The 27,560-nt window shown below is 38.0% G+C and overlaps 1 protein-coding gene across 2 annotated transcripts in view; it reads right to left on the reverse strand.

Annotated features, from left to right (window-relative positions):
• Positions 1 to 1,911: 1,911 nt before the first annotated feature.
• Positions 1,912 to 27,560, reverse strand: part of RASGRF2 (Ras protein specific guanine nucleotide releasing factor 2) — a 112,284-nt gene continuing 86,635 nt past the window's right edge. For both annotated transcript variants that reach the window (XM_015849798.2, XM_015849797.2), the window contains exons 19-27: positions 19,316 to 19,428; positions 12,558 to 12,618; positions 11,765 to 11,868; positions 11,063 to 11,147; positions 10,132 to 10,329; positions 8,985 to 9,064; positions 7,913 to 8,030; positions 7,082 to 7,150; positions 1,912 to 6,582 (exon numbers count right to left, since the gene is read on the reverse strand). In XM_015849798.2, coding sequence (XP_015705284.1) covers positions 6,490 to 6,582; positions 7,082 to 7,150; positions 7,913 to 8,030; positions 8,985 to 9,064; positions 10,132 to 10,329; positions 11,063 to 11,147; positions 11,765 to 11,868; positions 12,558 to 12,618; positions 19,316 to 19,428 — 921 coding nt within the window. In that variant the 3' untranslated portion in view covers positions 1,912 to 6,489. The remainder of the gene's footprint in view (positions 6,583 to 7,081; positions 7,151 to 7,912; positions 8,031 to 8,984; positions 9,065 to 10,131; positions 10,330 to 11,062; positions 11,148 to 11,764; positions 11,869 to 12,557; positions 12,619 to 19,315; positions 19,429 to 27,560) is intronic.

The raw sequence follows: 27,560 nt of genomic DNA on the forward strand, positions 1-27,560 counted from the left end.
TTCCACCATCCTGATTCAATACTTTTCATGATGGCATTTCCAGCAGGCACTGTGAGGGAAGAAAAGCGTCCTCTTTTCAAATGCATATTCAATCAGAAATGATATTTTAATTAAAAGAATAAATAAAATATTTAGACTTACAAGAACACAAAAAGGACTGTTTGGACTGACTTATGAGAGCATACAAAGGACTGTTAGGACTTTGTGATTTCTTTTTGTCTGGAACAGAGAGTAGTTTTTATTTATGTGAAACATACTCAGGACCTAGAAAGGTAAAATCAAACTGGTTCCCAGTCTGAATAAATGAGCAGCTTCCAGGAAGATCAGAGGGAGAGAATATATGTCTTTAGTAACAGCATCACTGCCTCGTTCCCAACATGCAGCCACGTGCACAACTTGTTAGCGACTGTGGCAGACCAGTGCCTGGTCTTAAGCTTACACAGGGGAGTTGCTACCAATAGGAAAACAAATTTAAAATAGCTTCTGCTAGAACACTTAGCAAGGCAAGTATGCAGGCTTGGCTCAGGCAGTCAGGAACTGGAACAGACACCAGGGATTGTTTCAGTGCTCACTGAAACCTGAAATTTCAAGCTCTTATCAAATTTTATTTCTTCTAGGACATACAAATATAAGACCAGAATATTTAAACTCAGCTTCCAAGGTATAGCTTAGCCTTCATGACTCTTGTTCATTACTTTTGCTCAATCAAGATCAACTCAGGTTTTTCTTTACAGAGTTGATGATTTCAAATGGCATCTGATGGCCTCCCTCTCTTTCTTCATTCTCAAGATTCAAAAGGCAGTATGCAGTTGGATTCCTTGACTATTACAGTGAGTCTACCACTTTGGAGAATATTTACTGCATGCTTTCCTGCAACATATTAAGAAGTGGAAAGCTGCATTCTCATTGCTGAATACTTCTTAAACAATCTGTGATTATGGCAGTAAGAGAAAAATATAAAACCAGCCAACTTAAGCTTAACGAAACAATTAAAATTGAAGGGAAAACAACTTGAAATGAAAATGACCTTGCAAGAAAGCCAGGACATTTTAAAGGAGCTGCTTGGCAGGTTAAGTTTTTTTGTTGTTGAATGAAAACATCTGACATCTTCAAGAGTAAGCTGCTCTTTCAGGTCAGCTCCAGTTCTCATGTGAAACACTGAAAATTTAATAGGCATCTTTCCATCCAATTTAATTCAACAAAGGAAAGCAAACTTACTTACAAACCTGTTTTCTTTGACTTGTGTTGAGTATGTGGCTTTATGACCTTTAAGTCCAGAGCAGAACAGGAGCCAAGAAAAGGTTTGGGATGTTTAGTCAAAAGGTCAACAACATAGCAACAAGAGAAAGATGTTAGGGACAATGCTATTTTCTACTTCAATAACTAATTGCTTCTTGTTTCAAAACACATTATATTGAACTAGGAAGTCATTAAACACCTTCTGAAATGCTATTTAAACTCCAGCTCCTTGTAATTATCTATAGGAGTACAAAGAGAATAGAGGTGTGGAAGTACAGAGGTTTTCCTCAGCCGAAGGAGAATGAGTTCTGCAGCTGGTCCTGTTTAGTCTGCTCCATGTCTAATTTAGTTACTTTGCCACTACACATTGCCATGGATCAGCATGTCTTGGTTTGTATGAAATTTGTTTAATTCTTTGCTCCAAGTTAAAAATCAGCTTCCATCTCCATTATGCCCACAGCAGTTGCAATGCAGCATAAACGAGCAAAGAATAAAATGGAGAAAGTCAAATTCAAAGTCAAGCACTCAGATTTTTCTCTGACTTTCTCCTTATTAATGGCTTGTCCATTCTTACCTCTTGTTTGTCTGAATTCAGCTGTGGTGTGTTTAAGATCCCACTTTTTCATGACCCGGGGTTAAAAGCAAACAGAAAACAGTAAGAACTCTTCAAACTCAGGAAAAAAAAAAGTTTAATCAGCGCACAGGCACAACACCCTGCCTGTTATGCCTTACTAACAATACAAAGCAATAACCTCCGGTAAAAGATAAGTTACAATACATGCAAAAACACCTGGATGTGCAACAAGCAGTTAGATATAGGTACATCTGTCAAATAAACATACATCTATTCACCTAAAGAACAGAAATTCAGAGACAATTGCAAAAGTAAAGGTACAACAAAACCACCATAGGTGAGCAGCATATTGGACATAAAGCAAACTACGCAGAGACATTTGACCTTTGGAGGCAAAAACTGTTAACAGGCAAATAGCTGAGAGCCAGATCCCCAAAAACGTACTTATGAAAAGCTCTCAGTGAAGCCTAACGTAGTGTCTGAATGAGGTCTGAAGGATTTTTTTGCCCTTAATGAAAGCAATTATGAACGGGTAAAAATATCTCTATCAGAGAGAATTTTAAATTATATATCTAAATTCAATGTCATTGCTAAGAGTGAAAGGAAGAATGACTGAATCTCCATACAAATAAAACAATGTTTTAAAAATCCCTTAAAATAAATAATGGTAATTAAGGAAAGATTGGGTTCATGAAAGTGTCCTCAAATCAAAATCAACATGACTAAATTTAATAAATACTTTTAAATAAAAGGTTTCTTTTTGCCCTACAGAACAACAACCAGCAGCAAGAACTAGGAAAGCAGAAAGAGGGCAGAGATTTCTTTCTTGCTTTTAGACAGCTATAAGTCCTGGCTGAATCTCTTGCTACTAAGCGGCATGTTTGCATGTTACAAGACTAGCGGGAAGAATGGAACAGAACATACCCACTGCAACAGTAAATTCAACAGATTCACTTTGCTTCCACACAATGTCTGATCACGGCCTCCATCCACTGGCTGGTGAGGAGTGCCATGAACCACACTGCAGAGCTGAGCAGGGAAGGGGAGGGAGAAGGGAGGGAATGAAGGCTGGGGTGAAGGCATCTCTAACCCCCTACCAGTGTGAGACACGTGTCTGGAGTCACGTACAGAGGCAGTGCCCATGTTGCTGCCCAGGTTCCCAGCTGACTGCAGGCTGACTCTGGGATGCTACTTGTGCAGTAAAAATACTGCAGAACTCTCCTGGACTTTGCTGGCAGATGTGCCCACTGAGAAACCAGTGGGTGAAATATGCTATCCCCTTTGCAGCTAGCCAGCCCATGCGCCCTGAGGCATTTTAATCCAGAGAGCACTGAAGTGAACAACCCCCTCGCAATGCAAGAACTGCTGTTGCATCTCACTGGTGCAGCAGTGCTGAGGAGCTAAAAGGCAAGTAGAGAGGTGCTTCAGCCTTTCTCTTTCTCACAAATGCTAAATCATATGGGCTTTTTCAGCTCCAGTTCCAAATGAGTATGTCCACACTGCTTCCATGGCATAAAAGCTACAATGGACAAGATCCTAAAAGACAGCAAGGTCCAAATGCCGAAATCCTCACTTGGAAACACACTCCCTGTAACACCAGTGGCAAACAGGGGGTTTCTGATGAATGGGATTTGCATCTCAATATACTATATTACAGGGCTGTGGTGGAATGGCAGAGAGAAATTGTTAGCAAGGAGCTGCACAACCCCTGTGAGGTACATGGAAACAGATAACTGCACTAGTTGGTTACACAGGTGTACTGGGCAAAGCCTCAGATAAAGCAGGTTGGCACTGCCTACTAACTACAGCCATAGCTCAAGCACTGCAGCAGTACTGTAGCAGAGGCACTCAGGATGCTTACACTTGAAATACATACACAACCTGAGTGCGGGGCAAAACACATCACTCTGCACTTACTGCATTGAACTTCACAACAGCTTTTACCAGCTCTGATTTAGAATTGCAAACACAGGCTAAGAATAGGAATGTCAAAATATAGGCTCAGTTCTTTGAGCAGCCACCTCCTCTATTTTAATGAACACACTGAATCCACACCCAAAACCATTATTAAATTGAATTACTAAAGTGTTTATCATTGAATCAAACACTGTTCTGACCATAATATCTATCAAGTTACTCCAATGATGCTAATCTAAATCCTGCCACTGACCCAAGAGGTAAATTTTGGCATGTAAGTAGGACATGCCTTTCCAGAGGGGCTGAACAACCACACTGTGGTTGAGTTGATTTAAAGATACAGATGCTTAGCACCTTTGAAATAAACATCTTTAATCCTTCATCTTCCTAGCCTATGTCCATATGTAATACTGGAGCACTAGCACAGCACCACCCCTCTGTACAGCAGGCATTAAAACGTATTTGGTGTTCTTAAACTCCGAAGAACCAGTATATGTACCAAAAGTACAAAACAACAAACTGAACAAAGTAAGACAAAGAACTATACCCTGTAACCCTAAAAGCATCAAGGAAATTTGGTATAGAGGGATACAGGAAGATAAAGCAGCAGTTTATAGCACACAACAGAGATGCCAAGTCACACTGACAGTTCTTACATATTTTGTGTTAACAGAGAAACAACAAAACCAAATTAAGAAATCATATTTTGGACCATATTCCCCACATTTCTTTCTGACCTTGAAGTCTTTGACAAAAATAACCCCACACAGTATCAGTTTTTGTGCAGAAAATACACACGAAGCTGGTTTTGTGGTCCAAACAAACCATGCTTTTCATTCTACCATGCACTGGGATGCAACCAGCTTTTTCTCAGCCATTAATGAAAAGAACAAGAACAGTTTTGATAATCAAAAGCTTCTGTAAGTAATATCTTCCATGTTCCTTTCTACAGCAATCATTAGAAATACTTTAGATGTTTCTGGAATTTCCTTTTTTGTTGCTGTCTGCTTTTCTAATTAAGGAACTTCCCAGTATTTGTGGCGTATGCTCATGCAGTTATTTACAAAGAGATGGTCCTTGTGCTGAAGAACTTTTACTAAACTTACAGTTGCTAAGGTACATTTATAAATGCTCGTGTTTACACTTGGGTAGAATGAATTAATTCACTCTGCAGTTCTTGGCTGGACTAACAATATAATTAAAGTGCAGATAAAGACAAAGCACACAAGCCAGGCAGATCCATTTTTCATTGCAAGCATTCAGAAGCATCGTGACTGTAGTGAGAACGGTCAGATCAAATAGGCCTACGTCACAATCCATTTTAAACATTTATCTCCCTGAGAGGATTTAAGGGAGGTATACAGTGATATAGCCCTATTTCTTCAACTGGCTGAATATCATTGGAAAAGTAAGGACACTTTTCCAGCCAAGTTATTCAACAGTGCTAATACCAGCGCTTTGTAGTTTGATGTACTTTACAGCATGCATTTGAGCTCACTTGCCATGCAGCTACAACAGGCCTCTTATGATCAGTAAATTTTAGGAAGTACCAACTTGCTGTAGAAATGAAATCTGCCTACCTGGCACATATCACAAAAGCATAGGCTTTAAAAACAGTTACCATTAGTTACATTTCCTTGAAACATGTGCCCCTACACAAACGACAATCACTACTTCAAATAAAAACGTGTAGTATGTATTTGCACCATTCCAAGTTTGCCACTGATATGAATGATTTTAGAGCCGAGTCAGCACTGAATGACTGAACAAAAACTCCAAGCAAAACAGTCATTCCAGCTTCTAATGGTCACTGCTGATTACTACCCACTGGCAGACCATGTACATACACTCCACAGTGTGTCCAGAAAGTGCTCTGTTGCCTGACTTGCCAAAGAAACTGCTGAAGGTGCAGAAAAAATAAAGTGCCTTTTCAGGACTGCATTCCAACATGACTAACCATCCCATTCACTGCATGTCCAGATCTCTCGAGTCTCAGGTATAGCTCCTAACCTTGCACTTCCCAGATGAAGCCTGCAAGGCTGGCAATTGTGTACAACTATTCAGCTAGTTTATTTACTTTCTGTGCTGAAAATACTCTAATAGAATATTAATGAAAAAGTATTTACAATTTATTTATATGTAAAATCAGTCACCTTAGAAAAGGCTGATAAGACATTTAAAGAAGGTAACATTCTATAAAGGATATCATTAAACAAACATTTAGAGCAATTGCAGATATGGAGAGAGATACTAGATGCTACCTTAGAGTCATTCCAGGCTAGGAGATGCCTGTTAAGATCCTGTTTTTTTCAATTAATTTAAAGTCACAGGAGGACACCAGTACCATTACTTCCTCAGTGACTGCACTGTCAGCCATCAACACAGACCACATCAGAGCCATCTCATTTTGCTCATTTACTTTCACACCATTTAAATTTGTCAACAGTAAGATGGCAAGAATGAGTTATCTTTCACAGGAAAGCTTCTTGTTTTCCATTAAATGCACTCGTCTTACTGCAAAACATTATCTCTGCAAAATAGCAATCACTTAATGCAGAGATGAAAGCATCTTTGTCTTCCATGTCCAACAGCAATTTTCTGTTGCCTGAGAGGGAAATGCTGTGAGGTTCAGTATCTCTTACTGGAAAAGAGAGCTTGCATTCTTCTCAATATTTCCCTTGCTGTCTTTAGGACTGGGCATGCACAATTTTGTTCATTATATTAAAGCTTTCTGTAGACTCTGAGACAAAGCTGGATCTTCAGGCTGGAAGTCTGGGTTCAAGCTTTAGGGAAAGCTCATACAAAGTATCTTCATCTATGATGAGTGTCTTGTCAAGTAAGTAGTGAGTGACCTGAAATGCAGAAAACACAGCTAAACAGATAATTTCTCTGCTTTCCACCCCAACCTCCCCCTCATCCCCCTTTTTTTCTCTTCAATCCATTTCAGAGCCTGAGTTCCTCTGACATTTTCTCAGAGAAACACAACATCTCATTGTAACAGTATAAAGCTGCACCACCAGTGCTCTATGAATCAAGAACAGTGTCACAGGACTAAATCCTTAGCCAGGTTACCAAGGCTCACGTTGATTTTCTGGAGTCTTTTCTTTGGAGACAAAGGCTGACTTTGGACAACTCTTTGTAGGTCCCATAAATGACAAGAGGAAAGTAACTTCAGGATGGACACAGCATCAGTGGATGCTTGTGTCATCTCTTGTCCTCTAATCCCAGTATTCTGGGATTCTGTGAGGAACTCATTTTGGCTTTCAACAACAGCAGCGTTAACCCGTGACAGCGTCTTACAGCCAACTGCTACCACTGCTTTAGTTTCACTGGTAGGTAACAGTGTCTTACCTTCTGCTGATGTTCTATGCGGTAGGAGGTCTGCTGGAATTGGCGTATTTCCCTGATAATGTGTGAGATCTTTCAAAAGAACACATAAATCTAGTGAGTACAACTTCATTTTGACTTCAGTTAGGCACGTAGTGCAATATATATATATATATTGCCAAATTTTTGAACTACCTGGGGAACAGAAGTGCAGAGATCATCTCCTAATGGCTTCCAAGGATTTTGCTTCTTTCAGTTAACCACTTATTGTAAAGTTAGTCTCAAGTGATCCACCTTCTCTCCCCTCTGTATACTAATAACCTCCTTTATCTTTGCCTTGAGTTACTGCTGTAGACTGTAGTAATTACATGAGCATTAAGTTGAGATTAACAGAGAAGTTTCCATGCTTCTCTACAAGGAGTTTTATAAAAATAACAGTTGGGAAGAATCAACTTTGTTATGCTTTTTTAAATAGATCCTATAAAAAAAATAAATTGTGAGCACTATTCTATGATGAAAAAAAGGTAAGCACTATTTTCTGATGAATCACTTTGATCTTCTCATTTAAAAATGTTGCTCTTTTGCTGCTCCTTCACAGGCTTAAGGCAGCTGCTTTTTCTGTCAGTGACTTGTCAGTGAAGAAACTGGAGACAAATTCACACCATACAAATCCTCAGTTTACCAGAAGGTGGTGATAGAAGACTGGGACAATTGCTTTCAAATAGGTATCTATCATGCATGATGCAAATACACTTCTAAGTTTTAGTGGTTACTTTCAAAGCAGATGTAATTAAATCAGTAATTTGCTCACAATTAAACATCCATTGGGAAAGCGTGTAAGGAAATAAAAATTACCATTCTCATCTTGGAAAAATTAACAAGGCCTTCCTCAGTGAAGTTTGGTGTTCCTTCTTCAATAAATGCTAGATCTGTCAAGTACATTCCAAGGTACGGGACAGCAGGTGGGTTACAACTATAAAAAAAAAAAAAAAAAATCAGTATATTTGCACATAAATAAATTTATAAACTATTATTTCATAGCTCATGCAAACTTTTCATTAGTTGAAGAACTTTTATGCAGTGGATCACATTTGTCCATAAAACTGACTTGAGTTATTCTCACTCCATGTGTGAAGAACTGAATGGACATCAAATATCAAATTTAAATTAAAGCCAGGTAGCCTTTAGCTAACATATGATGGAGCAAGAGGAAGGGCTGGTGCACTCTGGGAATCAAAAAACACTTTCAAGCATATTTCAGTCCCAGCTGACAGGAGATATCAGAAACAGACTGTACGAACAAACTTAAAGTGCACATAGATGTGCTTCTGAGTGGCTGGTGTTCTTATCCATCAGTGTTAAGCCTTCTAGGGCCACCAAATACCCATGTGTATGTGCATACACAGGCCTTTTTCCAGAGCAGAAGACTACAAGGGCTGGAAGGGTGTAGGAGAGGAAATACCAATGCTCTGTGCATTGTGTTCCTCTGAGCATCGGCTACTGAGATAAGATAAAGGGGTAAAGGGTCTTTGTTCTGACTAAAGCTTATTCATCACCCCTAAACTATCTGGAGCAAGAAAATTTTCAGTCTTGTTTCTGAATGACAATCTTTATTTATAAACCTGGTTTTAAACTTAGTGAAAAAGTCTTTAAGTAACACTGCACAGAATAACAGTTAAATTTGCTTCAGTAATTCTCTGCAGATGTCACATTTACCTATCAGAGTGCCAGACTGTAGGATATTGGGCAAAAAGAAAAAATCCAAATAGAAAAAAAAAAAAAAAAAGAATTTAAAAAGCTTTTAGGTAAAAAAGTGTTACCCAGCATTAGATTAATTTTAAAACTTAATCAAGGTCACTTCAGCTATAACATATGCTGCTCACTGTTAGTAACAAAACACAGTTGTGTGGTGTTTGGGTAAACATACTTCTTGAGTGTTTCTCTAAGATTTTTAAACCTTCCTTCTGATGACACAGTCTTCTGAAGCTTGTCCATGAGTGCTTTTGCCTAGAAGGAGAAAACATTATCAACATCATTGCCATTGCATGTAAAAGACTGGAATAAGATTTTTTTTTTTTAAAGATGTAATTCACTTTGCATCTTCACCACATTTTCAGAAGTAACAATACAGGTACTGCAAATCTTGTTTCACTGTAGTGAAAAATACATTTTGTTTTCATTATTTAAATATGCTACAGATGAGAAAACAGAATACTGAGGAATTTGTTATACTTGAGGTGGAAATTCCAGTTAATAGGAAGCTGTAGGCAGAAACAGTTGCCTTCTTCTTCCAGCTGATGAAACACTCTGATCATGTTTCTAATAAGCACTGGAGAACAATGCAATAATATTAATTTGTTGGGCTTTATGTTTGTTCATTTTACATTTACATTTACAAATTCCAGACTTACTTTATTTATTTATTTGTTTATTTTTAAGGGAAACTCTTACCAAAGAGTTTATATTGAAGGATTTTTTTTATCATATTTTTAACCAAAAGAAAGCAGCCACGGATAAAATACATCTGAGAATAATCTGACTGGAGAATACAGCACAGCCAGAAAATGGATTTTGTTATTTGGGCTGCTTGAGTACTCTGCAATAGTTGCAGGAACATACTGAGGAGGAAATGTACTAACAAAAGCCCAACTTCTTGCACATCAGTTAGAGAGATATTTCAATTGGTTGGAAATAACTCTTTATCCAAATACTACCTAACTTATTAGTGGTTCTTGGTACTGTCCTCAGCACTCTGTTACAGCATCATAAAGTTTTATTAATAGCAGAAAGGTGAGATTTACGTTGCTCATTAAGTTTCTTCCAAACCGTTTAAAGCAGATGCTCTAATTCCACTGAAATCAGTTTGTTCTCACAGATACTTAATCAATGACCAGAAAGAGGAAACACTAAATGCAAAACACCTGGACATGACATACCAGCACAACTTTCTTGTTTCAAGAAAAAAAGTTGCAAAGTAGAAACATTTATCAGAGGAATCCTACAACACATTGCTCTCTGACTAAATACTGATGAGAGAAATTTAGGAATTGTGATTGTCGTAACATCTTTCTTACCTGTTTGGATACCTTAGCCCAAGTTTTCTTCAGTCTGTAGATTGCACTTCTGTTCAAGGCTGACGTGATTTCTAACACACCATTATAATTGTGCATACATCGACAAATATCAGCTACCGCTACCCACTTTTCAATTGAGTTAGCCCGGGAGCTGACATCAGCATAATTCATTATTTGGGAGGCAACCAGGTTACTCATCTGTGGGAATACAAGAAAGACTATTCAGAGCAGAAGCTGCAGAGCAAGATAAACAGCATGAGAAAGCAACACTGAGAAACAAGGACACCTCCAGAATATACAAACAAAGTCAAGTAAGTTGCATGATGGCTGCATGATGATGACCCTGACTGGAGAAAGAGCACGTGGTTAGGGATGGCTCATGACTGATTGGAGGAGCACCTGCATGCATATGGTAGAAAATACAACTGATGCAAAACAAAAATCATAATCATATCTTAATAAATTCAGAAAAATATATTGAGAGCACTGTTGTAGGAGAGTGGATGTGAATAAGCATATGAAATGGTGAAATGCAACGCGTTGTATCTTCAAGGCAACAGCAGTAACATTGATTGCAGTGTCTTCCAGGAAAATTCACAGAAAGTGGTTAAGAACAAACAGATGGAGACTCAAAGGGCATTCATTAAATAGAATTGGTTTTACGTTTTCACTATAAAAAAGAACTACTTTATTCTGTAAGTGATAAGACAGTTTAGGATAGTTTAAAACGTTTTAGTCTACTTAATAGTTATTGAAACGCTGAGAAGAAATCAATGAAAAGAAGAATCTTTGCATGCATTGATTTTAAAAGGTACTGAGAAAAAGACTACAGCATGCAGTCACTGCTAGATTAGAAATTATAAAATGTTGTAAAAATGGTATTTTTGTGAAAAGAGTTCCTAGAAGGTGATCCATATTTGTAAGTACTTACATCATTAAAATGTTGACTAGTTTTCATAATATAGGGCGTTCTCTCATTTTTATCCAGTTTCATCCAGCCCTGCCCAAGAAACTCTCTAGATAATGAGTGGAAAGAAAAAAACAAAAACAAAAATGTAATCAATGAACACATTACAGTGCCTTTGTCTTTAACTGTAGCCTGAATGTATTTCAAGTATACCTCACATTTTTAGAAGATAACTTCAAAGCTCTACACTAATTCCAGCACTTCATTATTACGTTATTATTGCTAACAAATAAAGCTGTAGGCATTATAAATATTTATGCTGGTTTTAATGCCATCTTCCAGTTTTTCAGCACTGACCCTATCTGAAATTGGTCTTATCAGTTTACATGATTATATGCATTGCAAACTGCTGTATGAGGAATGTCTATTTGACATTCCCTCTCCAGAGACTGAACACATCCATACTATACTCACCTTTCACTGGCTCAAAGCCTTTCATCACAGGTTTTTTCATAGCCACTCAGTCTTTCAAAAAAAGATCAAACTATAGGGGAATCATAAGCAATAACAAAAGCAGTAAATAGATTTCATCCTGTTATATTTGCAGATCTCTTTGCCAGGATGTCAGTAGCATGAATTAGTGTAGTGCCCAGAACCAGTTAATTCACTGCACCAGTTAATTCACATCCATGCATTCACTTCAGTCAGCTGTAGGAGAACACTTACTCATAGGGTATGCTTCTGAAAACTATGTGGTCTAAAAGAGTTATTTGCTCTGCAAGCTCCATGGCAGACAAAGTCTCAAAGCACTCTGGTTTCGGACATTCTGACTGCAAAAACAAGAAAAACATGCATGGATCTCTCTTTGTATTTAAGAGTACTTCAGAGCACAGTGGATTAAAAACTTCATATGCATTTTCAGTACAGAACTGTAATTAACTTATTTGGGACAGAGAAATAAGAATTAATAAAAACTGTTAACATGAGGTTAAACATCAGGCTGGAAACCCACATGAAAATTGGCACACGCTAAGTTCTGAGTAGGTAGGCACGTTAACTAGAGTCTATACATTCTGTACCACTTTCCACAGAATCATTCACTGCTCACACACGTAGTTGTAGCAACACTTAGTTGATGATGATGACTGTAAAGTTTGGAGGACAGTTCTCATCAGTGAAAGACAACTAAGGTTTTGATGGTGGCTGAGATGGCAGGTATTTATCACTTCAAATATATTCATCTCTCACTTTGTTTGTTTTGTTTTTCATTACATCATTAATTTCATTACATTTCATTACATCATTAATTGTTAAGATCTGACCTAACCTTCTTTGATATGAGCACCAAATTCTCTCTCTAAACTGAAATGTGCATCCATGGTATAAAAGAATAAAAAGAATATTATGTCTGTACTGAGTTGCAAAGGTGAAGAAGTGATACAATTTAGTGACTTACATATGCTATATCTCTATAGGCTTATTTACATTTCAAGATGAATCATGGAATCATAGAACTTACCATCTGAATGATATCCTCTATTTTTAAATGGGTATCATCTTGATCATCCTGAGAAAGTGCCCTAAAAAAATAAGCAGCAAACTTCATATATAAAGAAAATTACCTAAGGTTAAGAGAAACCTTCTGAGACAGGCAAGCATCTTCACTTAACATAAATTCTTAGATTGCAACTGAAGACACAAATTGAAAATAATAATAATAATGGACCTGAAAACTAATTTTCTGACTTCAATATAGTGTATAAAATCACATATCAGCACTATGTTAGTTACAATGCCAGTTACAGAGAGGAACTGCATCTCAAGCCTCTTCTTTGAGTTACAAATGGCATCCTAAATGATATTTTGGAGAAATGTTTCAGTAATCAACATTTTTGAAGAAGAAAAGAGTACTATGGATGTGCATGAAAGAGTGATTCACTGGGAAACGTTGTTTATTGGCACCAGACTATCCTTTTCATTGATCTATTCTAAGAACTCTGAGCATAAAAACAGACAACAAACAGCAGATTTTATTTGTAGCATGTGCATACTGTGCTTTCAGTAACAGAAGTGTTAAGCCATGTTTCCAATTCTCCTGTAGAACCTATGATTATTACCCTGTAATGTTATTTCTGAATAATAGGTCAAAAATGAACCCAGCAGAAAAAACAAGTATCTACCTAAGCCCACTCTCTTTAAAGTATTAACGAAGTACATCATTCTAAGATCTTATCCCCTCCTTTTATGTATGCTATTTAGCCTGCAAACAGTCTCAGTGATGAACTTAATGAGTCATCAGTCTTAGGAGAATCCTGTTTGAAAGATTTCAGGGATTTTATTTCATAAAGTAATATTCTTTCCAGAAAGTCAGGTAATACCTCGACTTGCAAGACTGCTGTATATGAAGAACAGGTAACAGGGATTGAAAGATTTCAGGGATTTTATTTCATAATGTAATATTATTTCCAGAAAGTCAGGTAACACCTCGACTTTCAAGATTGCTGTATATAAAGCACAGATAACATGTAATTCTACTCCATTAGCATTGCTTAAATTTCAACTGGAGTATTATTACCAGACCTGAACATCATAGCAGGACAAAGACAACATGGTACGAGTCCAAATCAAGAACTCTGATAAAGCATTTGAGAAGTACAGACTCAAACAAAACTTGAATACGGCTGGAAATCACTGAGACAAGTTTTCTGCAGAAGACAGAGTATTTATCAACTGAATTTTCAAGTTGACAACTGTTTTCACAGAAGATCCAGTTTCACTGATTGTTCCATGGAACAGAGCACTGGAGAAGATATTTTCTCATAGCTCCTCTTTCTGTGCTCTGTAGAGATAAGCTTTGTGCCATTTGGGAAAGGACTGAAAGAAAAGGACTCTATTGCCTAGAGTCTTCAGCAGTGAGTTCAAAATATGGAATCTGTGCTATGTGGGTGGGGAGGAAGCATCACTGCTTAGTAAACGAGGTTCTTCTGTTGTTAGCTGCTGCTGTTTCCTTTCAGTTTGCCAAACTGGAGGACTAGGTTAGTAGAGATATACAGAAAAGATTTTATTTACTTAATAGAAATTAAGAGACATGAGATGCTCAAAAGGCTTAAGATACTTTACTTTTTCCCTTTTTTACTTCCTGATTTTTCTTTTATGACATGCACAGTGTTTATATAGACTTTTAAACCCTTACTCTACAGAGATGGCTCAGGAAAAAAATTATTTTACCCATAAATGTTCCATATTTAACTATTCAGAGGACATCACCTCTCTCTAAACCAAATAAAATTATTTCTTAATAACAACAGCAGTAGCTTCCATTTCAGTCTGCACTGTTTCTGGCCTTGGAACAATTAATTTCAACAGAGGCCTAGGAGCACTTCTGAGCTCCTCAGTTCTGCTTGGCCAGTTACCATTAAATACCTCCAGGAAATCAGGTAAGCACCTCAGGATCACACGAAAATAGATTCAAAAGAAAGCAGAGCTATGGAAACGTTGCATGACTATGAAACAATATCTCAGCAGGACTGAATGGAGTGATAACTCAGTGGTTATTCTTATACCAGAAGTAGTATAATTCTTATCAATGAAGAAAGTAAATAGGTGGGAAATAACCTTCTAATTCCAGCACCTAGAAGCTAGGATTAAAATTCTGTCATTTCAAATACTCTTCATGCTTGACCAGCCCAAATAAATTTCAACATAAAACTCTAAAATGTGTTACAAAACACCCGTCTTTTATTTTTATAACTGCACATACAAAGTTTTTTTAAATATTTTAAAATCTGCAGTAAATTATACAGCCTCAAATGTATTGTCTGGTGAGATCATACAGGGTAGAATATACATCACAGATCAAATTTTGACCTTCACATATTCCTGGATTCCATTTACATTCATACCGAGGAATATGAAGTAGAAAGTATTTCTTGAGCTTCTTTTATCCCACATATGACTATTCACCAGCCAAGTTATCTGCTGCAGTACTTTACACTCTCCTGGCTCATCGTTGCTGAAATGCCATCTAGATTTCAGGGGATACTAAAAAGGGCTGGTTAAATCTCATGCAAACCATACTTCAGTATGTTTGCCTAGCTTTCTAAAATAATATTGAATAAAAGGAAGCTCTTCTACTCCACAGAGAAACCCTGCTAGTCCATTCACCAAATTTCCCTTTGTGAAAGAAATACCAGCTGTTCTCTCTGATGACTAAAGGCATGAAGGCACGAACCAGTACAGTATTTTTCATAAACACTTTCCTTGCCATTCAGTTTCTTTGCTGCATCTTTCCTAGAGCTTAGCACAATGCTTCTGGAATACAAACCATTCTTACCTCCTCCTCCAATATCTGCTAACAAAAATGATTAAAAGGAACTGACTTTCCAAGAAATGCATTCCTGCATATACACATGTAAACTCACAGGCTGCATCAGTCTCTCAGCCGAGACATTTCTATCCAATATCCTTTAAGGAGATGGCCCACGGCATACACTTGTGTGCAGACTCTAAAAGTCTTTCAAAATATGATCAAACTATGGGGGAATCATCAAGTTTCATCAAAACCTTCTCATAAATCTGTGCTTTCACATATAAAATATGACATCAAAAGTCTTCAAACTGTCTTAACAGTAAAAAATTCTTCTAGGTGGGTAATTTATAGAACTCTTAAGTAATATCAGCTGGGAGCCCCACACCTTGAAGAAAACCCAACAAATAACAGTTTTCCATGTGGAGTTATGTGGTGGTGATGGACTGAGCAGAATCTGCCCAGAGCAAGGGTACTTGAGCTCAAGAGGAGCACAGTATCTTGGAACACCTCTACAAGTTTCTACACCAAGAAAGACTCTGGATGCCTGTCCTTCAGACATCAGTGGTGGAATTCATATCCTCCTTAAGTCAGTGCTTATATTCTCTAACTGTCAGAGAGAGGAAGGTGTCTTATGATCTCCGCAGGAAAAGTCAGTGCTTATATTTTTGAGCCTAGTGCAAACATAGAAAGCTTTCTTTGTTTGTCTAGTGGTAGAAAGCCTAGATATGTACTTTGTTTATATAATTATGTTATCAGACAGGATGCAGACACTCAGATGATGTCTCTTCTGCTTCTGTTGGTTTCTCATTCTTCATGAAACCAGTTCCAAAATCGAGCAACTTTTCAGCTGTCCAGAAAAATCCCTGACTGAACCCATGACTCACTTTTATATTTGGATTATTAAAAGTTAAGATTCTAAAGAACAGTCTGGAGTTGGCTTGACCTGTGAATCCACTAACAAGATGAGAAACTGGTGAACCAGAGGGAGACCTATCTGTTACTGTTCCTGAGGTCATGCTTCTAGAGGCAGCCAGAAGCCTATGCTCACTCTCCGTGTGACAACAGGTGAACTGAACAGGACTAGCAATTTTATTATTTTTTTAAAGCTTATAAGCACTCATTTTTTAACAACATGCAATAAAAATGAAGACTTGTAGAAAAACAAAGGAATGTACAACCTTCTGTCATTACCACAGATCTACAGTTATACACAAAAAAAACTCAATGAAATTGTAGCTTACTTCTGAAGTCCTATAATTTCCTCTTCTCTGTTAACCATATAAACTAGCTGAGAACATATATTTGAGAGTAACTATAGTGCAAAAGCAGAGAAACTGCTCCTAATTAGCACACAACCCATCTTCCTAAGGTGATTTGAGAGCCAGAGTTCCTTCTCTTAGTGAAAGAATGAGACACATGACACATCTGAGTACTACATCCTAGCTGAATGATTTTCATCCAAAATCAGAATTGCTCCAACACACTCTTTCTCACAAGGTCACAAAGCAGTTCCCATTCCTGGAAAATCAGGAACACGGTTACCACAGAAAATTGAACAGAGAAGTACTGGACCCGTGAGACAACAACACTGCATCAATGATGTCTACTGGAGTTTGGCTAGGCAGTATGGAAGGAAATATTAATCATAATGTTTCAGGATGCAACATTGTTGGTCTTGAAAAGTAATGTACAGCTTCTGATAATCACTGATAGTCAAAGCCTAATATTCATATCTCATTTTGAAGGCAAGTAGAGCATTCACGCCTCTTTCAGCTCCATGTGCAGAGCCACCAATGTCTTTTTTTCTAGTGCTAGTTTGTAAGTTGAAACCAAATACTTGTGACCATTATATATGATGAAATCTATAATCAAACTCCTTTGTTTGAAGATTCTGATAGGATGAGGGTGTGCACCTGCAAACCCTGATGAAAGATAGCTTTGTTGAAGACCTTATCTCAGGAAATTTTCATTCTCTTCCTGTTTCCAAAGGAAACTCTTAACTAAGATCTTGAATAGATCATCTTACTTGTAGTTTACTTGCTTTCTTGTAAAGTGCCATGATATTTCTCACAAACATTGGACAGCAGCTATGAAAGATTGACTTTTATAGAAGAGTCTGTTTTACAACATACTTTAAATTAGTTAATTAAAAATAATTTCTGTTCAATTTCTGTGCCTACATTTTTCATTGTTACTAGCATTTTAATTTACAAGTATCGTTTTCTTTTGTCAGTCCTTTTCTCTTCTACTCATTCATCACTTAAAAAGTTAATATGCAGAACTTTTACTTCTTAAAGACTTTAACTTTTTTCTTTTTCACAAAAGTACCATTGAAAATCACAGAACAGCCACTACCATATACAATATGTTTAAATACTGAAGTAGCAATTACTAAAAAGCAAAGAGAAGAATAGGATACTCACCATTTCATAGAATAACAGGATGTAACTGGGGGCAACTCACAGTTAACACTTAATTACCAGCACCTCATTTTTGGATGTAACATCTAATGGAAACTGGCTAATTTGAAACTGGATACAGGAAACTGATAACAGCCTACCTGCAGGTTTACAAATTTGTTCCACTACTTTGTCTGGGACACTCACATCTCAAGAAGCTAAAGATCTTGAGGTAACTTTCTCCACTATGAGCATTAATCTCTTTTCTTGTGCTTTTCTTGTAGTTTCTTCCAAGGAAATTCATGAAATTAACTTCTTTTTTTTACATTGAATAACAGCACACACAAATTCATTAACAAAACGATCTATTTCTATTTACATAAAAATGAAGTAGGATCCTATTAACACACACTGCTTATATTAAGAACTTTGTTTCTTTTCTCCAATTTGATTTTCTTTTCACCAGATGAGCAACTTAATGTTATTCTTTTGATATTCTTTATCACGTGAATATCTGATGGGGAAAACTGTCAAATGTTCTTATAAAATTCAGACACATAGCATTGATTGCATCTTTGTTAGCTTTCCAGCAGAATACTTACGAAAATACTGGGCATAAAATAGGTTTATCTTCATTTTTTCATTGTCTTATTTTAGTAATTATTTGGTTCTTAAATGTTTGCAGTTTCTTGGTAACATAGAATAAATTACATGAAAAAATGCTACTATAAAACATTCACACTATAATGAATTGTTTTCAGTGATAAATATAAGGCTTTGTCTGCCATGACTAGACATTCAACTCTCTAACAACAACCTTAAATTTCAAAATAAAGTGTTTTCAAACCCAAGTTAAATAATTCTGGTTATGCAGGAGTTTAAGGATCTTCTACGCTGTGGCACTAATTAAGCAAGAATTTCTCTCCCTAAGCTACCCAAAGTAGTAAAGACACAACTGTCAACACAAAGGAAAGTGCAAGCATGGTCTAGTGACTGTGTCATGACACATCAGACTATCAACAGCCTCCCAGGAGCTTAGCAGCACTGATTGCTCATTACTGAGATAAGAGTTCTTCAAGGTTTTATAGTGAATGGTCTTCCTGCTTTACTAGACAGCACTTTTCCCTACCACATAAAGACTGAACCAGAGGCTGCTGGATTTTTAACTGACAGTTTTCTGGATAAAACTTGGAACGGTCTGATACCTGATGTCTGTGTAGACTTAAGTTACACGGGAATTTTAAAATATTACTCATAATAGACATGGCTGAGATTCTCCTAGTCCATTTTGAAAATATCCAAATTATACTTTAGTTAATTGTTCTTTAGATCCCATTGTACGATATGTGCAATGTGTGTATAATCACTACAAATAAACCTGATCATATGCTCTGTTTGCTGCTGGATGACGTGCTTCAAATTTCTTCTGCCTTACAGCAAATAAAAGACTTACTAATATTCCAAAACGAAACACTCTGGAGGAAAACAGATCATGTGAATTCTATAATACATGTTCTCATATATATCCCACGTGCTATGGACAGATGAACTTTATAGAAATATATTTACCTCAGTATATTTGCAGTAGCTTTCCTTTCTTGTGGTAGAAGGTCAGGGTCTCTCAAAACTTCTTCCAGCAAATTTAACACATTCATTTTCAGCTCATTGTTTAGTTCAAAATCCTACAAAGGAAAACAGTTTTATTTTCTTCTTCTTCTTTTTTTTTTTTTTTTTCCCAGTTAACTATTTTAATCAAATAACTGAAAGAATACAGTTTTGTGAGTTTCCCATTTCTCTTTGTGTGCTATGAACACCTAAGTACACTTTAGCAGCTGTTGAAAATAACAGGCTGCAAAAGTGGGAACCTGAAAGGCCGTGATTTATCTACTCTTCTGACCGCTGATCTATTGTCGAACCAGACAAATGACTTAATCTTTCTGTTATGGATTATGCCCTATCTTCTCCTTACCTACAATGACTAAAAAAGTGGAAAAACAATTTAGTTCCAATACTGAGATTACTATCTAGCAAGGGTGGACACTGTTTTTTCCCCACTGTTTTCTGAGTTTCTCTATTTACCTTTTCCAACCTCTGCTATTTCTTCTTCCATACTCTTTTCTCAGGTATGATCTGGTTTTGGTATGACACAGTGAAGTATTCAGTCAATACAGTCTTGATCAATCAGATCAGTTATCTGGCAGTGCATTTAATTTAACAGTATTTTAATTATTTTTTAAGGCAGATTAATATCTTACACAGGACCACAACTGAAGAACAGGAACACACAACTCCAATTTCTCTTGACACCTCATATAGGAGAAAATCAAAGAACAGAACAATGTACAAATCTTAAGGTAGGAATAATGTAGGTTATGGAGTAGACTTCAAAAATACTTGTATTAAGCTCAAAGCTTGCATTTGGATAAGAAAACTGAATGCTGGACAAATATCGCAAGACTAAGTACAGATAGTTCCAGGTACTGCACTGTATTTGTTTTATAATGTTATTTTTTTTTCACCTGTAGTCCAAAATGCCTGGAAGGCCTCTATAAGGTACTCCCTGGAGCCTTCTCTTCTCTGCGCTGAAGTGGTCCAGCTCTCTCAGCCTGTCTTTGTAGGGGAGCTGCTCCAGCCCTTTGATCATCTTTGTGGCCCTCCTCTAGACCCACTGCAACAGCTCCATGTTCTTCTTGTGTTGGGACCCCAGAACTGGATGCAGTAATTCAGCTGGGGTCTTATGAGAGCAGAATACAGGGGCAGAATCATCTCCATCAAACTCCTGGTCAGCATGTTGTCTGCTCAATAGCTCAATGGTTTGTGTCCTCGCTAGTTGAGGATGAAGGACAGGGTTTTTTTGCATACAGTACATTCAAGAAATGACAATCTTTCCCATAGGACAGAGAAAGCCCCTTACTGATATTGTTTCAGCAGGTATTGCCTTGCAGCCCCAAATTTTGGCATTGTTTTTTTGTTGCTCTCATTTTTATTGTTGTTCTGCATTGTGGTTTGTTGTTGTTTACTGTGCTTGGATGTATTTTTTATTACAATGTGTGATCTGATTCTCATGCTGTGAGGAGAAAAAAGTGCTGAAGAAAATTCAAAACAAAATTGCAGAGATAACCTATTTTCCAGCTAGTATCAAGGACCTATGGGTTCCTAAGATGTTACAGGTGTAGAGAAAGTCTAAAGAATCCAGGGATCATTTAATGTGTTTAAATTCTTGTAGAAAGTTTATCAGAATTATAGAAACACACCAAAAAACTATCAATTCCAAGAAACATTTGTAGATAAGTAATCAGATCTACTGCAATTATGAGCAATATGCAAGAATATATACTTACATGTTACACTTATTTATAGTATTATACGAGTATAATATATATACTATATTATATATATTTTATAATATATATATTCTATATATAGTATTATAGAACTGGTATGTATAGATCACAATGCAAATTTGGATAGGTCTAGATATACTGTGTATTTGTACGTCATTTCTCTCTATGTAGTTTTAGATTAATCTTGTGAAATTTTTTATCTGTTGTTATCTCCTGTTTACACATTTCCTTAATTCTTCAGCACTTCTAACCTGACAGTATCCCACTGTGCCAGCACTAGGAAGAGTAGCAAAAAGAATGGCACCAAGCAGCACAAAGCAGACTGAAGCACCCACCAGGTCTGGCAGAAGCAAAAAGGCACCCTAATTTCTGCTGAGTAGAAGTACAGGCTGGCAAGCAGAAGTGGGCTTACATTTAAAGAGCTGCTCAGAATTTGCAGCATACCAGTATTGAAAGAGACTTTCAGCTGGAATTTACATATTTCAGAAGGAATGCAGTCAGTCAGACAAGAACTGCTCAAATTTTGAGCTTTCTGTAAGGCAGACTTCAGTCTGATAGTGACTGAATTCCTTATGAAATGGTACATAACTCCAACATATTTTAGAGTCCACATTAGCCTGAAGATTTGTTGGCTTTATTCAGATTCAGTTGGCTTAAGCAGAGAAATTAACTAAGTAAAAAAATCACTTATGAAATGTGTAAATACATGTATATAAAAAAAAACATGACAGTTGATGAATTAAGTAGGAGGGCTGCTGTGGGGTCAAATGGGATAAGAATAGCATGTATGAAGTTCTCAGCTTCACTTATTTAAGTAGTCACCATCACTTATTAAAATTTGCGTCAGTAGAGCAGTGCAGCAACAGAAGTAACACACTGATGTTTTATTTACTGCTGAGCAGTGCTGCACAGAGCCAAGGACTCTTCAGATTCTGACACTGCTCTGACAGTGAGGAGCTGGGGGTTAACAGAACCAGCACAACTGACCCAAGTGGCCAAAGGGATGTCACACACCATTGGTGTCATATAGAATGATAGATCTGGAGCAGCTGGCCAGCCATGCTGTCACTGCCTGGGGATTGGTTAGGCACTGGTCAGCAGGTGCTGAGCAACGCTCTTTATCTTGGCTCATGAGTTTGTCATTTATGGACTGAAAGTGAACTGGATGGGATTAAGTGTGCAACTGTGGTGCTTACCTGCTTATCAGGGTTCAACAACATAATCTCCTTTAAAGCTGAAGAACAGCAAGTTCAGCATGATCACATTTTAAGTTGATCAGTACCACCCACAAGACTAGATGGTACAGTTTTCTTCAGAAAGTGCATACACATTCCCTTGCCAGGAGGAGCTAGAAAAGCTGTGCTGCAGTATGAAACTGCTTCAGAAGCAACCTATCCATCTGAGTGCAAAACCAAAAAAAGAAGGGATGCTGGATTTAGAATCACTGCCCAGAAAACAAGAGACTGTGACAGTGGCAGCAGAAAGCAAGAAAATCAACTAGATGTGCCGGTGAGGTTCGACAAGAAATATGTAGGTTTATTACTGGTGGGAGTTACATAATTTTTAAGTTTCATCATGTGAAACTCCGAAAACATTTCCTCCTCCCTTTCTTTAAATTTTCTTAAGTGTAAGGAAACTTTCTCCATTTAAACAATGTCAGGAAACACTGAATAACCCAGGCAAACAAAAGGGAGCTAAAGCCTGAGAACATAATTTATTTGGAAAATATTTGAGTACGTCACAGAATCATAGAATGGCTAAGATTGGAATGGACATTAAAGATCACCTAGTTCCAACCCCCCTGCCTTGGGCAGGGCAGCCCACCAGATGAGGCTGCCCAGGGCCCCATCCAACCTGTCCTGGAGCACTTACAGGGATGGGGCATTCATAGTTTCTCTGTGCAGCTGTGCCAGGGCCTCCGTACCCTCTGATAGGGAATTTCTGCCTATCATCTAAGCTAAATCTCCACTCTTTTCAATTTAAAGACATTCTACCTTGTCTTACCACTTTCAGACAGTGTAAAAACTTCATCTTCCTCCTGCAATTAATCTCCCCTCAAGAAGTGGAATACTGCAGTGAGGTTCCCCCAGAGCTCCAGAGCTTTCTCTTCTCTAGGCCAAAGACCACCAGTTCCCTCAGACTGTCCTCATAGGAGAGGTGCTCCAACCCTCTGTTCATCTTCATGGCCCTCCTTTTGACCTCCTCCCACAGCTCCACATCCTTCTTGAGCTGGGGAGCCCTAGACCTTGATGCAGTTCTCAAGATGGGGCCTCACAAGACCTGAGTAGAATTAGACAATCACCTCCTTTTCCCTGCTGGCTGCTTTTCTGTTGATTCAGCCCAGGATACAGCCCAGGGCTGCAATACATAATGATGGCTCATATCCAACTTTTTGTCCACCAGAACTTCCAAGGCCTTCTCAGCTGGGCTGCTCTCCCTGAACTCTTCTCACAGTCCATACATATATCTGTAATTGCCTCAACCCAATAGAAACACCTTACCTTACACTTGGCCTTGGTGAATATCATTAGAATCACAAAAACGTTAAAATTGGAAGGGACCTTTAAAGGTCACCTAGTTCAACTCCCCTGCTATGAACAGGGACATCTACAGCTATATCAGGTTGCTCATAGCCCTGTCCCACCTTGCCTTGAACATGTGCTTTCACCACATCCCTGGGCAACCTATTCCAGTGCCCCTCCACCCTCATTATAAAAGACCTCTTCTTATATCCAACCTAAATATTCTCTGAGTTTGAAACCATTTTCCCCTTGGCCTATCACAACAGACCCTGCTAATGAGTCTGCTCCCCTTTAGATACTGGAAAGCTACTCTCAGGTCTTCCAAGAGCATTCTCTTCTTCAGGCTGAATGACCCCAGCTATCTCAGCTTGTCCTCGTAGTGGAGGTGCTCCATCCCTTGAATCATTTTTGAGGCCCTCCTGTGGACATGCTCTAACAAGTCTGTATCTTTCCTATGCAGAGGACTCCACATCTGGATGCAGTACTCCAGGTAAGACCACACCAGCACAGAGTAGGGGGGCAGGTTTTCCTTCCTCGACCTGCTGGCTATGCTTCTTTTGATGAAGTCTAGGATTGACTTTGTGGGCTGTGAGGCAAGGTTCTCACCTGCCCATTTCTCAAGCCAGGGTCATCTGGATGGCATCTCTTCCTTCTACTGCATCTACTGCATCACTCATCTTGGTGTCATCAGCAAACTTGCTGAGGGTATGTTCAATCCCATTGTCTATATCACTGATAAAGATGTTGAAGAGCACTGGTCCCAAGACATACCCCTGTGGGACATCACTTGTGACCAGTCTCCAACTGGACACACAGCCACTGACCACAGCTCTGTGGCTGTGACCATCCAACTAATTCTTACTCTGTAGAATAGTCCAGCCTTCAAATCATCTCCCTCGAGTGTATAGATAAGGACACGTTTTGGGATCATGTCAATGGCCTAGCAGGTCCATCAGTTACCCCTTCTTTGTCCACTGAAGCTCTGAAGCAGAATGCCACTCATTAGGTACGCAAGGGAACTGTACAAGGAGCAATCATGTTCAGATCTCAAAATACAGCCAAGTTTTCAAATTTTCAGGTGTCTCCTTAGAAGGCAAGAAAAAAAAACCAAAACAACCTAGCAGAAAACAACTATTGGAAGACTGGCTTCAGAGTTCTGATTGCCATGTGAAGAGGAGTAGGAGGAGTACAAATTGTCATGATAAATGTAATGCTAATCCCTTGTGACAGACTTTGCTGAATACATCTGGATCAATTTTATTAGTTTCTCTCTGTTGCTCTGAGAAAATACAGAAGAGCTGCTCAAAAAGATGTGGCAGGCAAGCTTGGCTGACTGGGAGCAGCACACCCAAAGCCGACATGGCTCTGCATCATTACAAATGGACGGAAAACTAATCCACTGACCAAGAACGCATCTGAAGATGGAAGCCTTTTCTCAAGCAGGGAAGGAAGAAAGCTGACTGCTTTCCAATCCAGGTTCCCAGCACCAGCACACATAACCATAACTTAACATAATGGTGTTTTCCAAATGTAGCTGATATTGTCACTACAAGCAAGAAGAATCAATGCACGGAAGTTTTTCCTAGCTAATTCTCTTCATCTTTTGAATAACTACACAATGAAGATCTTTCAGTCTGCAAATGACAAACAAGAGAAACGGAAGAGAGATGTGTTTGAAGGAAACACCGGGAAGCAGAAAACACAAACATGTAGACAGAACAAGAAGTGGTCACATTTCCAAAATGGAATGTTAAGGGAGAAGCACCAAGTAAGAAGAAACGTCAGTGAAGACAGAAATTGGTGGGGATACAGCACAGTGGCTAGGAAGAAGGAAAATTATTAGAGATATGTGAAGTGAAAATGCTATAATGGAGAGTGAAAAAAAGAGTTTAATTAGTGAAGGGACAATAAAAATATAATGAAGGATTAAAAATGTCAGATGTGAAGGGAAAACTACATGCATATCTAGAGTCGGGTTTTGGATGTCTCTGTGAGTATTCATACGATGTGGATATACTGTGTGCAGACTCATTGTCCTTTGCCCCCACTGCCAGCAGCAAACTGAAAATAGCAGACGGGCACAGACATTGAGAAAGACTAGCACTGCTGCTGGCTACAACTGATTACTCTAGAGTGACAGGATAACGATAAAATCTTGCTGGGAGCCCAACACTGGAGATGTTCAGGAGCACAAAGAGACCTACTGAAAGACTATACACAATGAAATTGGTATATTTTTAAATAGATGCATTTTTCCTTACAATTTTAATGTATCTGTTCTTACGACAAAGTGTAAACAGATAATCTTTGCAATGACATCAACAGGGTAACTTCTAGTCTACTACACAGAAGATCAAACTTGATCATAATTAACTGGAATTACTCCAGTGATGCAGAACTCTACAACAACATTTCCTTTTTGTTTTGTTTTGTTTTGTTTCCCATAAAAGCACAACTATCATATATAATTCTGCTGCATGAAATTTTTATACACTTGCAACAAAACATTTAAATATTTGGAAAAAAAACAACACAGATAAAAGTTACTAAAACTGGCAATCAGAGAAATCCATCACTACATCAGTGAACTTCTAGTTTATTTCAGAAAGCAATCAGAGGACAATAGCTTTGTCTTCCAATTAGTTTCAAGTGCAAAGAAACAATCATCAGCTGGGGAAGTGCCAGCTCTGGTACCATAGTATCATTGTTAGCTTGCCACTCCAGGTTGAATATATTTGGGATAAAAGTACAAGCTACATTACTAGCTTGACTGAGTAATTCTCTGTGCATACACCATGAACCTTTCATTATCCAAGAACTGTAAAACCTGGTAGTATAAAGGAACCTTGAAAGAAGAATCTAGCCACTAGGTACTGTCAGACTAAAGTAATCAGGACTGATAGGAAATGTGACATCTCTGCCTCTAAGTTCTGGGACTTCGTACAAGTAAGAGCTTTGCAGGGAGACCTCAGTGAGGGTGGATCTGTCATGCTCCAGCAGAAGTGAGGGTAGTGTACCTCTAATTAGTTTGACTGATTGCAAGCTTGGCTATTGTTCTGAGGGTGACTCATGCTCCCTAAAATGTCATGGAATATCAAAACCTTAATGCTTCTGCAATATTTGGACAAAGCAAAAGTTAAAGTATATTACTACTGAATATACATGTGTATCGAGCACATGGAGTAAGTTTATGTAAACTTGATTTCTTTACTGAGTGACCAATGGTACGCTGGAACATTCACTCACAGCTCCCTTGCTCTGCCTCTCCTTGTGGCAGCCTCTTTTTCTATCCACAATTAGTATTTTACATGTCTACTTCAGAAAGAACACCAGAAGAATCTTTCTTGTTTCAAGAGAAAGATCACAGGTCTTAAGGGTTTACTTCACAGGTATTCAGAATACAGAATATCTTGCTGTAAGAAAAATACAGATTATCACAGAGTCAGTATGGCATAAGTGTGATCTGTTCACATTTCTACAATAAGCTCACTGTAACTTTGTCAGCTCTAATATTCATTACTTTATGCCTCTAAACAAGAGCAAAATAGGGTCAGACAAATGAATTTTCATATCTTTTTGTTGTTACTGTAACGTACAAAATGGGATTGGCCAATTCACATGCAAGATGTACTAAAACTACAGGTGCCTAACCATAACCTACTTTCTTGGATAATTTTCTATATACAGGTGTCTTCCTCCCATATTTTCCAGGCAAGATCAGTAACTACGTATGAAAAACCTTCTTTTGAAAACCCAGCATGGCTTAATCAGGCAAGCAAGAGGATGATGTGTAGAAAGTTATTCCACAGTTGGAGCAAGACAGGAGTCAGGCACCAAAAACATGACCTACGCTCTCAAATTGCAAATTTTGGTCTGCTCCCCAGATCCTGTGGTATTTTCATAACTCACTGACACCATCTGGCAGTCATGTCATTTGTAACAGAGTCA

The sequence above is a fragment of the Coturnix japonica genome, chromosome Z (assembly GCF_001577835.2).
Source record: "Coturnix japonica isolate 7356 chromosome Z, Coturnix japonica 2.1, whole genome shotgun sequence".
Taxonomy (NCBI): Eukaryota; Metazoa; Chordata; class Aves; order Galliformes; family Phasianidae; genus Coturnix; species Coturnix japonica.